At 44.8% G+C, this 13187-nt stretch overlaps 1 protein-coding gene across 1 annotated transcript in view; it reads right to left on the bottom strand.

The window, feature by feature from the left end:
- The window catches only part of ttn.2 (titin, tandem duplicate 2), a 281273-nt gene that overhangs the window by 176863 nt on the left and 91223 nt on the right, over window positions 1-13187 (bottom strand). Inside the window, exons 72-83 of the mRNA XM_061840871.1 lie at window positions 12290-12568; window positions 11799-12086; window positions 11314-11604; window positions 9990-10280; window positions 9042-9329; window positions 8593-8883; window positions 5529-5819; window positions 4580-4867; window positions 4104-4394; window positions 3016-3306; window positions 860-1147; window positions 311-415 (exon numbers count right to left, since the gene is read on the bottom strand). Of these exons, the coding sequence (XP_061696855.1) occupies window positions 311-415; window positions 860-1147; window positions 3016-3306; window positions 4104-4394; window positions 4580-4867; window positions 5529-5819; window positions 8593-8883; window positions 9042-9329; window positions 9990-10280; window positions 11314-11604; window positions 11799-12086; window positions 12290-12568 (3282 nt within the window). The remainder of the gene's footprint in view (window positions 1-310; window positions 416-859; window positions 1148-3015; window positions 3307-4103; window positions 4395-4579; window positions 4868-5528; window positions 5820-8592; window positions 8884-9041; window positions 9330-9989; window positions 10281-11313; window positions 11605-11798; window positions 12087-12289; window positions 12569-13187) is intronic.

The raw sequence follows: 13187 nt of genomic DNA, 5'->3' as shown, positions 1-13187 counted from the left end.
ATATTTCTTGATGTCGTGTTGATTTCTTTTGTGGAGAAGGGTTCTTGTCATGCATTGCCTCATTTTAAGCCATTATGTGAATGTCCAAGTTTTTAGGACCCTTGATTATTAAGATTATGGTCATTTTTATTGCTCAAAATGTTGGTTATCATGAATAATTTTAGGAGGAGCTACTTTATTAATTGTGTGTGCTCTTCATTGTGCAGGTGCCCATGCATATTGTGGACTTTTAGGTTGACTGTAGATAGTTTCAAGTGGCTGGAAATGGCCTGGCCCTGAAAGAGGAAGAAGAGGTGGGCGGGTGTCTCACTTTCAGTGACGTGCATGCTCTTGGGCTCGTCAATAAAGAAAAGTTGGTCCAGCTTCTTGGTTGAAACGGTCTCTGCGGCAACATCAGAAGGTGCACCTTCTTTTTCTTCAATGACAAAAATATCAAACAAAAAAAATGAAAAGACCAGAGATGACTGGTCACCTGTGCACACTTTTACCCGTCCCAGTCACTTTAATGTGGCACTAACTACTGTACACCCTTTTTTGTCTCTTCTTTCTTCTCATTACATGAACAAAAAAGACAACTGACTTAAGCCAAGCACAGCCTAAAATGAGTGGCAATTAGTCAACTTACAGTGTGTGCTTGTCTTTTACCTTTCATGGTGATTTTAGCACGATACTAACATTAAAAACTATTCTATATAGACAAAAACAATAAGCAAGCATCAAAAGACATCAGGACTGACAATTGTTTGACCGAGCATTTCTTTATCCCAATGATAACTTTAGCGTAGCAATCTTGATTCGCAGTAGGCACAGTTTAAATAACCAAAGCAGTAACCAGGGAACAAGGGACAAGATCTTTTACCTTTGACTGTGACTTTAGCGTGACACAGCTCGCTGCCAGCATCATTGGTCACCTTGCAGATGTAGTCGCCGGCATCGTGACGGGTCACCCCAGCAATCTCCAGGCAGGCTGTCCCATCAGAGAAGCTGATGGTGGAGGTTGGGGATGGCATCAGCTCTTTTCGATCTTTCATCCACTGGATCCGGAGAGGAGGTGAGCCACGGACATGGCAGCGTAGACTAAGATGCTCGCCCTCGAACACAGATGTTGCTTTCAGAGGGACGTCGAACACCGGAGACAACTTAGCTTCTACAAGGAGGAGTGGAGTAGAGGGGGGCAAACAGGTTACACACACAATATATAATTTGCCATGCTATCAAGGTCTTAACAAAATCAAAGTGTTAGTTATGCCAGTGAACATGTCAAGAAATATTAAATGTGAACCATGTTAGATAAGCATACTAATAAATTGCTCCTGGGATCTTTCATGTGACATATGCAACCATCATGGGGAAATGAATGTCACATCTATACCTCCACGTGACAAAACTTGAAGCAGGGAGTCTATAAACCTCTAATTGGCATACTCCCTTTATATAATGAAGTTGTTGACATGACAATTTGAACACTTTAGCAAGTTCAGGTACAAACGACCAGGCCAACAACTCACAGGATACAGACAGCGTCTGCGAGCCTGTTTTCGAGTTTTGCTTACATGACATATATAGTCATCACCGAGTTAGGCCTGATGATAATTTTGGGCACCAGCACTGGATATACTGCCTATAATGGACGTGCACCCGAGTTTTCTGAAGATTAGTGAATTCGTTTGTTTAATTCTTATGCCATGAACACAATACACCACAATAATTTGTTTCAATCCATGGTGGTACATTAAAATATTACAAAATAAATAGATAAATAAATAAATATTCTGTGGGTTTAGTTCTCCTTTCAGGAGAAATCTTTAACAAAACAAAATGGTAACCACATAATTAAACATGGTTCACAAAGTTAGAGAAAATTCACACTAACAGTTATATTTTATTAGCTGTATTGGTAATTACTAATGAAGACACTAAAATGTTAGCCACGCTATGAAACCCATGAATAAAATAACATGAAACAATACAAATAACACATTATTACCTATAGTGGTGACATCTGAACAGAGCTCAAAAGTTACTTGTTCTTTAACAAAAATGTTAGCCATGCTATTAAACATGCTAGTACATGTATTTTATTAGCTATACTTCGTAAAATGCTAACAAATTAAACCAATGATTACAAGAAACATGGAATGCTAGCCATTTGAGTCAACACGCTAGCAAACCTAAAACTATAGATACAGTGTACTAATCATGCCATTAAACACTCAAATTGAGGTAAAATGTGAGCAATGGTATAAACAAAATAACGACATTTTTATAGCTAAACTAGGGAAAATACAAACAAAGCTAACACATGATGCTTATTTATAAATGGTACGCTATGAAATGTAACTAAGGTGAGTAATATATTAATAAATATTTTTTAAAAATTAGCAATACTAATCAACCTTTTAACGAATACCTTTTATTAGCCAGAGTATATTGGTGAAGAATGCTTACAAATGTAAGATGTTAACCATTCAAGTGAACTTGCTAATAAACAGAAAACATTAACCATGTTAGTGAAGACATTAACATATCAGTAGCACATTATTAGGATTCCTCCATGGTTTCCAGGGGAACATGTGCTGCTCCAACATTATTGGCTCCAGGACACAATCATACTATGATTGGCTGTTCTATCCCAGTGCAATACACCCTACTTCCTCCAGATGGGGGTAAAAAACTGTGACTTTAGTGGAGCGACTTTAATGTTTCCCACTAAACCTAACCCAGCCTAATCCATCCCTAAACCCATCCTCAACTGCCTTAAAAATGTACCCTAGCCCTAAATTTACCCATAAAGTTTTTTCTCTTTCATTTTTATTTCATACAAAAGTGATAGATTTGGATTAGTCATCTCATTACATCTACATAGCCTGGTCCACCTGTGACGCAAAAGCTATTCATGTTGCAAAGAAGCATGTCCTGCCTGAAAATTACACTATCTGGGAATCCTAATAAGGTAGTACTGACAATTCCATTGTTATGAACACTTCCTCTATTTTGTGGCAAAAGTTAACTAACCGGAGAGTTTGAGGGTGACATCACACTCAGACTTTCCTGCCTCATTGGTGGCTCGGCAGGTATATTGTCCGCTGTGCTCTTGCCGGCTGCTCTTGATACAAAGCACGGCCAAGTTATTCTTGAAGCTTAGGTCATAATCATCAGAGTTTGAGATGTCAGTGCCGTCCTTCAACCAGAGAATGGACATGGGCTGGGACCCAGACACCCGGGCCTCAATCTTTACCAGGTGGCCCTCGACGTCCTCCAACTCCTCAGATGGCTTTTTGGTGAATATTGGAGGATTCTTGCGCTCTAGGAACGAGACGGGGGCATCGAGTCATGAGACACAAAGACCGTAGGGGGAAGGGGGAGGGGGTTTGAGTTCAAGGGGAGAGGACATGACAAAACTGAGTGGTTAGGCAGAGAAGTACCAGGGGGAGAGAATGCAAATATCAGTGGTATGACACAAAGTTGAGAAACTAGATGAGGACTGTGCACAAAGAACAGGACCACCGGGACATGAAGACCAAGGCATGGGAAGCACCAACCAGGGGAATGGGATCCAAAGATGAGGGGGATGGGATCCCCAGACTTGGGAGACCAGAAAGAAAAACAAGGGGTACAAGATACGAAGATGAGTGGTGAAGAACAAAAGGACCAGGCAAAAACAACTCAAAGACCATGAGACAGTGCTTAATGACCAGGAAACCAAAAAGATCAGATGGACAGGAGGTTAGGTGCAAAGGGCTACAAAGATAAGGGATCAGGACACAAAACTAGTAGGGCAGGATACAATGACTGTGTGGGGAAGATGACAAAAACAAGGGCAATCAGATACAAAAACCAGAGGGATAGAAAGCAAAGACAAAATGAACAGGACAGAAAGCCAAAGGGGGTGATATGAAAGTTGGTGTGACAGGAAGACCAGGGGATTGCGATACAAAGACACAGAGGATGGAATTCTAAATCCAAGAGGTTAGCTCTCATAGATGAGGGGAGTAGGGACACAGACACCAAGAAACGCAATGCAAAGACCAGAGGACATGAAGTCAAGGATGGTAGGTATACAACAACTAGTAGGACAGGTCACAAAGACTAGTTTTTGAAACCTTTGACTGTGACGTCACAAGAGCAGGAGTCCTTCCCAACATCGTTAGTGACCTGGCAGGAGTATATTCCAGTGTCTGCTTTGTCTGCCTTGAAAATGCTGAGCTGGGCCGTGTTGTCCTCCAAGCGGATCTTGTAGTTCCCGCCGCTCCGGATATCCTTGTGGTCCTTGGACCAGGTCACCTTCATCGGAGCCGAACCAGTCAGGTGACAATCCAGCTCCAAGCTCTCACCCACTGTCACTGCATGTGCGACCAACAACTTCCTGTCAAAGACTGGTGGGTACCGGGGTTCTGAGGCGATAGAAAGGTTGGTTGTTATACTCAATGATACTCATATATACTCAATGACAACTGATTTAATGTCACAGGACATCTATTTATTTATTCATTTATTTATTTTTTCGTTGGTTCATTCGGTCACTCATTCATTCATTCATTCATTCATTTTACTTTGTAGATTATTTCCTGCCACTGACCGAGCAGGGTGAGCTTGGCTCTACATGATGCGGAGCCGACGCTGTTGGTGGCAACACAGGCGTACTCCCCGGCGTGCCTCATCTCGCTGCAGTTAATTGTCAGCGTGGCTGTATTGTCACGGTAAAGTGCTAAGAATTCATCCCGGTCCTGCAATGGCTCGCTGTCCTTCAGCCACGAAATGTCCAGGGGAGACGAGCCGACCACACGGCACTCAAAGCGGACGGCAGAGCCCAACGTCTGCTGAAGGCTTGTGATCTTTGTCATAAAGCTTGGCGCAGTCTTAGCCTCTGAAGAAGGGAAGAGTTTGTCAATTGGGGCGTCTGATCCATTCATGTGTTACACAACAACTTTTGATGACCTATTCAAACCATCTTTGATGTGAAAAAAAACAAACAAATAAAAACAAGCACTTTTTGAATAGCTACCCACTGGCATGACAGATGTGAAACCTTGACTTGGAATCTCAGTCACTTTGGTGAACCAGTCACTCTGCAAACCTGTTTTCTAGTTTTGGTCGGGTAACAAAGGTAACCGTCACAGGTTTAGGTGTAATGTTAACTTTGGTCACCAGTAAAGGGAGCTATTACTGTTTTAAATTTACAGGTTAAGCATCCAGCAGATGTTTGACTATTTCTATTCCAGTATGCAGTGCACGCAAAAAAATATAACTGAAAGCTTTTTTTCCCCCCTCCACATCCCACTACAGCAATTTCAACAATGTACACTCATTGTAAAAGTTGTATTTCTAAACTGCACAGCTCATGCTTTGGGCAGAAGTAGGGACTGGTTTCAAGGACAATGGCCATGACACAAGATCCAATTCACCGCCACGAAAGAATAAGAGAAGAGAAGCGTGGTCTGCCTGGAAACTACAGGATGTGGCAATCCTAAAAAGGCAGCAGTGACAATTGTTAAGACTTCCTCTATTTTGTGGTAAACGTAACTGACCGGAAATTTTGATGGTGACGTCACACTCAGCCGTTCCTGCCTCATTGGTCGCTCGGCAGATATACTTTCCACTGTGCTCACACCGGCTGCTCTTTATAAAAAGCACAGCCAAGTTACTCTTGAAGCTTTGGTCAAAATCGTCAGAGCTCGAGATGTCAGCAGCGTCCTTCAGCCAGACAACGGACATGGGCTGGGATCCGGCTACCCGGGCCTCGATCTTTACCAGGTGGCCAACGACGTCCTCCAACTGCGCAGATGGCTTTCTGGTGAATATCGGAGGATTCTTGCGCTCTAGGGACCACAGAGGTACCAGGTCATGAAACGCAAAGACCACAAGGTAGGGGGTTAGTACAGGGGGACGGGAAATTAAAAACGGAGTGGTGAGCGAGAAGGACCAGGGGCAGAATCCAAAATTCAGGGGAAGACACAGAGTTGGGAGACAAAGACGAGGACTGTTCATAAAGACCAGGTCCACCAGGACACAAAGACAAAGAGATGACTTGCCCCAACCAGGGGAATGGGATGCCAAGATTTAGGAGACCAGAAACCAAGACACGGGGGACAGGGCACAATGAGGAGTGGTGTGGAACACAAGGACCAGGCAACAAAAATGTAAAGACCAGGAGACTGTGTCCAATGACTGAAAAAGCAGCAAGGTCAGACGGACAGGAAGCAGGGGGATCGGGAAACAAAGATGAGGGATCAAGCGAAAGGGGTGATGTGCACAAAGATGACACAGAGGATAGGAGGATAAGAAAATCAGGACATAAAAACTAGGAGGGCAGGATACAAAGATTGTGTGGGGCAGAACAGGGCAGAAAGCCAAAGATGCACGAAAATGACAGTGGGTGTGACAGGAAGGTCAAGGGATTACAATAAAAACACACAGAGAATGGAATCCAAAATCCAAGGGGTTGGCACTCAAAGATGAGGGGAGAAAGGACACAAACACCAAGAAACACAATGCAAAGACTAGAGGGCACGAAGTCAATGAGGGCAGGTAAACAAAAACCAGTGGGACAGGACACAAAGACAAGTTTCTGATACCGTTGACTATGACGTCACAAGAGCAGGAGTCCTTCCCAACATCGTTAGTGACATGGCAGGAGTATATTCCAGTGTTGCCTTTGTCTGCCTTAAAAATGCTGAGCTGGGCTGTGTTGTCCTCAAAGCGGATATTGTAGTTCCCACCACTCCGGATATCCTTGTGGTCCTTGGACCAGGTCACCTTCATCGGGGCTGAACCAGTCAGGTGACACTCCAGATCCAAGCTCTCACCCACCATCACTGTATGTGCTGCCAATAACTTCCTGTCGAAGACTGGTGGGTACCGGGGCTCTGAGGCGATAGAATGGGTGGTTGTTGTAAATAACCAGTTAAATAGCTACCCACTGTCATGACAGATGTGAAAACTTGACTTGGAATCTCAGTCACTTTAGGGAGTCACTCACTGTGCAAACCTGTTTTCTAATTTTGGTCACGAAACATACGTAACCATTACAGGTTTAGGTGTGATGTTAACGTTGGTCACCAGCATAGGGTGAAATTATGTTTTTTAATTTACAGGTTAAGCATCCAGCAGATGTCTGACTCCTATTCCAGTATGAGTGCATCCCAAGAATATAATTGAAAGCTTTCTTTTCCCATATCCCACTACAGCAATTTCAACAATATACACTTATACTAAAAGTTGTATCTTTAAACTGCACAGATCATGTTTGAGCAGAAGTAGGGACTGGTTTCAAGAGCAATGGCCACAACCCAAGACCCAATTCACTACTACCAAAGAATAAAGATGAGAAGAGAAGCAAGGTCTGCCTGAAAACTACAGTATGTGGAAATCCTGATAAGGCAGTAGTAACTATTCAATGGTTAAGACTTCCTCTATCTTGTGGCAAAGATGAACTGACCGGAAATTTTGATGGTGACGTCACACTGAGCCGTTCCTGCCTCATTGGTCACTCGGCAGGTGTATTGTCCACTGTGCTCACATCGGCTGTTCTTGATGCAAAGCACGCCCAAGTTACTCTTAAAGCTTTGGTCATAATCTTCAGAGCTCGAAATGTCAGCACCATCCTTCAGCCAGAAAACGGACATGGGCTGGGATCCGGATACTCGAGCTTCGATCTTTACTAGGCGCCCCTCGACGTCCTCCAACTGCTCAGATGGCTTTCTGGTGAATATTGGAGGACTCTTGCGCTCTAGGAATGAGATGGGGCCATCAAGTCATGAGATGCAAAGACCACGGGGCAGTGGGTCACTACAAGGGGACGGGACACTAAAAACAATGTGGTGAGCCAGAAGGACCAGGGGGACACAATGCAACAATCATGGGAAGAGACAAAGTGGGGACACAAACAGGAGGACTGATCCTCAAAACCAGGTTCACCAGGACACAAGGACCAATTGATGGCTTGCCCCAACCAGGGGAATGGGATCCCAAGATTTAGGAGACCAGAAACTAAGACAAGGGGGACAGGGCACAAAGACGAGTGGTGTGCAAACACAAGGACCAGGCAAACAAAATGTAAAGACCAGGAGATGCTGTACAATGACTGGGCAAACAGAGAGAATAGCTGGACAGGAAGCAGGGGCAAAGGGCAAGAAAGAGGAGGGATCAAGCCAAAGGGGGTGATATGCACAAAGATGACAGTGGGAGTGACAGAAAGACCAGGGTATTACAATAAAAAGACACTGAGGATGGGAGAAAAGAAAATCAGGACACAAAAACTTTGAGGGCAAGATACAAAGACTGTGTGGGGCAGAACACATATATATGGGTATCCGATAAAAAAACGAAAAAAAAAAACAGAGGGATAGGAAATAAAGATCAAATGACCAGGATAGAAAGTCGAAGATGACAGTGGGTGTGACAGGAAGATCAGGGGATTGCAACACAAAGACAGAGGATGGAGTCCAAAATCCAAGGGTTTGGCACTCAAAGATGAGGGGAGCTGGGACACAAACACTGAGAAACACGTTGCAAAGACCAGAGGTCATGAAGTCAATGAGGGCAGGTACACAAAAAACAGTTGGACAGGACAAAAAGACTAGTTTCTGATACCGTTGACTGTGACATCACAGGAGCAGGAGTCCTTCCCAACATCGTTAGTGACCTCACAGAAGTATGTTCCCGTGTCCGCTTTGTCTGCCTTGAAAATGCTGAGCTGGGCCGTGTTGTTCTCCAAATGGATTTTGTAGTTCCCGCCACTCCGGATATCCTTGTGGTCCTTGGACCAGGTCACCTTCATTGGGGCTGAACCAGTCAAGTGACACTCCAGCTCCAAACCCTCACCCACCATCACTGCATGTGCTGCCAACAACTTCCTTTCAAAGATTGGTGGGTACCGAGGCTCTAAGGTGATAGAAAAGGTGGTTGTTATAAATAACCATTTAAAGGAGGGGCAACACACTCAATGACACCTGATTGGATGTCACAGGACCTTTATTTATTTATGTGTTTATTTATGTATTTATTTATTTATTGTACTTTGTAAATTTACTGCCACTGACCTAGCAGGGTGAGCTTGGCTTTGCACGATGTGGAGCCGACGCTGTTGGTGGCAACACAGGCATACTCCCCGGCGTGCCTCATCTCGCTGCGGTTAATTGTCAGCGTGGCTGCATTGTCACGGTAGAGCACTGAGAATTCATCCCCGTCCTGCACTGGCTCGCCGTCCTTCAGCCAGGAAACGTCCAGGGGAGACGACCCGGCCACACGGCACTCAAAGCGGACAGCAGAACCCAATGTCTGCTGAAAGCTCGTGATCTTTGTAAGAAAGCTCGGCGGAGTCTTGGCCTCTGAAGAAGGGAAGATAGTGTCAATCGGGGCAGCTGATCCATTCATGAAATAGACAACAACTTTTGATTACATATTCAAATCACCTTTAATATGAAAAAACCCACACCAAATAAAAACAAGCATATTTTGAATAGCTTCTCACTGTCGTGAAAGATGTGAAACCTTGACTTGGAATCTCAGTCACTTTGGTGAGTCACTCACTTTACAAACCTGTTTTCTAGTTTTGGTCGCGAAACATACGTAACCATCACAGGTTTAGGAGTGATGTTAACTTTGGTCACCAGCATAGGGTGAAATTATATTTTTTAATTTAAGGTTAAGCATCCAGTAGATGTTTGACTCCTATTCCAGTATGAGTGAATCCCAAGAATACAATTGAAAGCTTTCTTTTCCCATATCCCACTACAGCAATTTCAACAACGTACACATATACTAAAAGTTGTATCTTTAAACTGCACAGATCATGTTTGAGCAGAAGTAGGGACTGGTTTCAAGAGCAATGGCCACGACCCAAGACCCAATTCACGACTACCAAAGAATAAAGATGAGAAGAGAAGCAAGGTCTGCCTGAAAACTACAGTGTGTGGAAATCCTGATAAGGCAGTAGTAACTATTCAATGGTTAAGACTTCCTCTATCTTGTGGCAAAGATGAACTGACCGGAAATTTTGATGGTGACGTCACACTCAGCCGTTCCTGCCTCATTGGTCACTCGGCAGGTGTATTGTCCACTGTGCTCACATCGGCTGCTCTTGATGCAAAGCACGGCCAAGTTACTCTTAAAGCTTTGGTCATAATCTTCAGAGCTTGAAATGTCAGCACCATCCTTCAGCCAGAAAACGGACATAGGCTGGGATCCGGATACTCGGGCTTCGATCTTTACCAGGCGGCCTTCGACATCCTCCAACTGCTCAGATGGCTTTCTGGTGAATATAGGGGGATTCTTCCGCTCTAGGAACGAGACGGGGGCACCAAGTCATGAGACACAAAGACCACGGGTTAGGGGGTCACTACAGGGGGACAGGACACTAAAAAAGATGTGGTGAATCAGAAGGACCAGGGGGACACAATGCAACAATCACGGGAAGACACAAAGTGGGGACACAAACAGGAGGACTGATCCTCAAAACCAGGTTCACCAGGACACAAGGACCAATTGATGGCTTGCCCCAACCAGGGGAATGGGATCCCAAGATTTAGGAGACCAGAAACCAAGACAAGGGGGACAGGGCACAAAGACGAGTGGTGTGCAAACACAAGGACCAGGCAAACAAAATGTAAAGACCAGGAGATGCTGTACAATGACTGGGCAAGCAGACAGAATAGCTGGACAGGAAGCAGGGGCAAAAGGCAAGAAAGAGGAGGGATCAAGCCAAAGGGGGTGATAGAGACCAAGATGACAGTGCGTGTGACAGGGAGATCAGGGGATTACGATACAAAGACACAGTGGATGGAATCCAAAACAGTGACGGTGTAATGACTGGAAACGCAGAAATATCAGCAGGACAGGAAGCAGGGGCAAAGGGCAACATAGATGAGGGATCAAGCCAAAGGGGTTGATATGCACAAAGATGACAGTGAGTGTAACAGAAAGAACAGGGGATTGCGATACAAGGACACAGAGTGTGGGAGGATAAGAGAATCAGGACACAAAACCTAGTAGGGCAGGATACAATGGCTGTGTGTGGCAGAACACATAGACAAGGGGAATTAATGAAAAAAAAACAGGGATAGGAGACAAAGATCAAATGAGCACGACAGAAACCTAAAGATGCACGAAGATGACAGTGGGGGTGACAGGAAGATCAGCGCATTGCGATTCACAGAGGATGGAATCCGAAATTCAAGGGGTTGGGACTCAAAGATGAGGGGAGCAGGGATATAAACACTAAGAAAGGTGATGCAAAGACCAGAGGGCACAAAATCAATGAGGGTGGGTATACAACAATCAGTGGGAGAGGACACAAAGACTAGTTTCCAAAACCTTTAACTGTGACATCACAGGAGCAGGAGTCCTTCCCAACATCGTTAGTGACATGGCAGTAGTATATTCCCGTGTCGCCTTTGTCTGCCTTGAAAACACTGAGCTGGGCCGTGTTGTCCTCAAAGCGAATCTTGTAGTTCCCGCCGGTCCGGATAGCCTTGCGGTCCTTGGACCAGGTTACCTTCATCGGGGCCGAACCAGCCAAGTGACACTCCAGCTCCAAGCTCTCACCAAGTGTCACTGCATTTGCTGGTAACAACTTCCTGTCAAAGACTGGTGGGTAGCGGGGCTCTGGAGCAAGAGGAATGATTATTTTAATTTGTAGATTTTAGTTCAGTTTCTTTTGATTGTTTTCAGAGGTGGTTGATATGAATAACCAGTTAAAGGAGGGACGGCATCCTTAATGACACCTGATTGGATGTCACAAGGCCTTTATTTTATTTATTTTTTATTTTGTACTTTGTAGCTTATTTCCTGCCACTGACCTAGCAGGGTGAGTTTGGCTCTGCACGATGCGGAGCCGACGCTGTTGGTGGCAACACAGGCGTACTCCCCGGCGTGCCTCCTCTCGCTGCAGTTAATTGTCAGCGTGGCTGTATTGTCACGGTAGAGCACAGAGAATTCATCCCCGTCCTCCACTGTCTCTCCGTCCTTCAGCCAGGACACATCCAGGGGAGAAGAGCCGGCCACACGGCACTCAAAGCGGACGACGGAGCCCAATGTCTGCTCATGACTCGTGATCTTCTTTGGAAAGCTTGGCGGAGTCTTGGCCTCTGAGTAAGAGAAGAGAGTGTCAGTCTGATCTTTTCATGCGTTCGAGCACAACTTTTGAACAGCTATGAAATGCATCTTTGAAATGAAAGAAAGCAAAACAAAAGCGCTTTTTGAAAAGCTGCTCATTGACATAACAGATGTGAAGCCTTGATTTGGAAACTGAGTCACTGTTGTGACTGTGGCATATTACGGTGTAGTTGACCTTGCACATTGAGGCGACAAGTGGAGGTGGCCATTCCGATCTTGTTCTCGGCCTTGCAGGTGTACTCGCCCACATCAGCCTTGGTTGCCTTGCTGAGTTTGAGGCAGGCCAAACCTTTGCCATACTCCAGCCTACAAGTGGGGCTGGAGCGCACCTTTCCGTCCCCTTTAAACCAAGACACTTTGATCTCAGGGGTCCCTGCCAATATACACTTGAGGCAGACAGCATCTCCAGATGTCACCTCCATTGGTTCTAGGGGCTCAAGGAAGTATGGTGGCTCTGCAGGGAAAAGACACAGGCGGCAAGAAAATCAAGACCCATAGGCTCCTACCACCAGTTCTTTAGGGTTAGTGCTTCACAAACGTTTTGTTTTGCCTCCCAAGGACCCCCTTATAATCGTAACCCCAATTAAAGATAAGGGCATAGAAATTATTTATTTAAAATTTCAACCTGCCAGCACTATGGACAATTGGTCAAGCTGTCTGCCTCACATTTCAGAGGTTCTGAGGTCAAAATCTGGGTTCTAACCTTCATGTGTGGAGTTTGCATGTTCTTCCTAACCATGCACATATAAATTTTCTCTGAGAACGCACCCTTCCTTCCACCTTCACAAAAGATGTTCGGCTCATTTCAGGCATCAAGTCCATTGTTTTTCTGCACTATGTCATTCACTGGCAACCAGTCTATTATTTTGTCTATGTACATGTCCCCTGACATTGACTGGTGACCAGACCACTGTTTGTCTGAAGAATATGTGCCCTGAGATTAACTGGCCACCAATCGACTACTATTTCTGTATGTTTCCAGATGTTGAGTGGAGATTGGCTGGCGACCACAGAAAATGGATGGGATTGATTTTTGTTCCCATTTTAACAAGGTAATGTGCACTTCTTCCACT

The sequence above is a fragment of the Syngnathoides biaculeatus genome, chromosome 14, assembly GCF_019802595.1.
Source record: "Syngnathoides biaculeatus isolate LvHL_M chromosome 14, ASM1980259v1, whole genome shotgun sequence".
Lineage (NCBI taxonomy): Eukaryota > Metazoa > Chordata > Actinopteri > Syngnathiformes > Syngnathidae > Syngnathoides > Syngnathoides biaculeatus.
The sequence above is the reverse complement of the archived record's forward strand: the minus strand, read 5'-3'. Positions and strand labels throughout refer to the sequence as shown.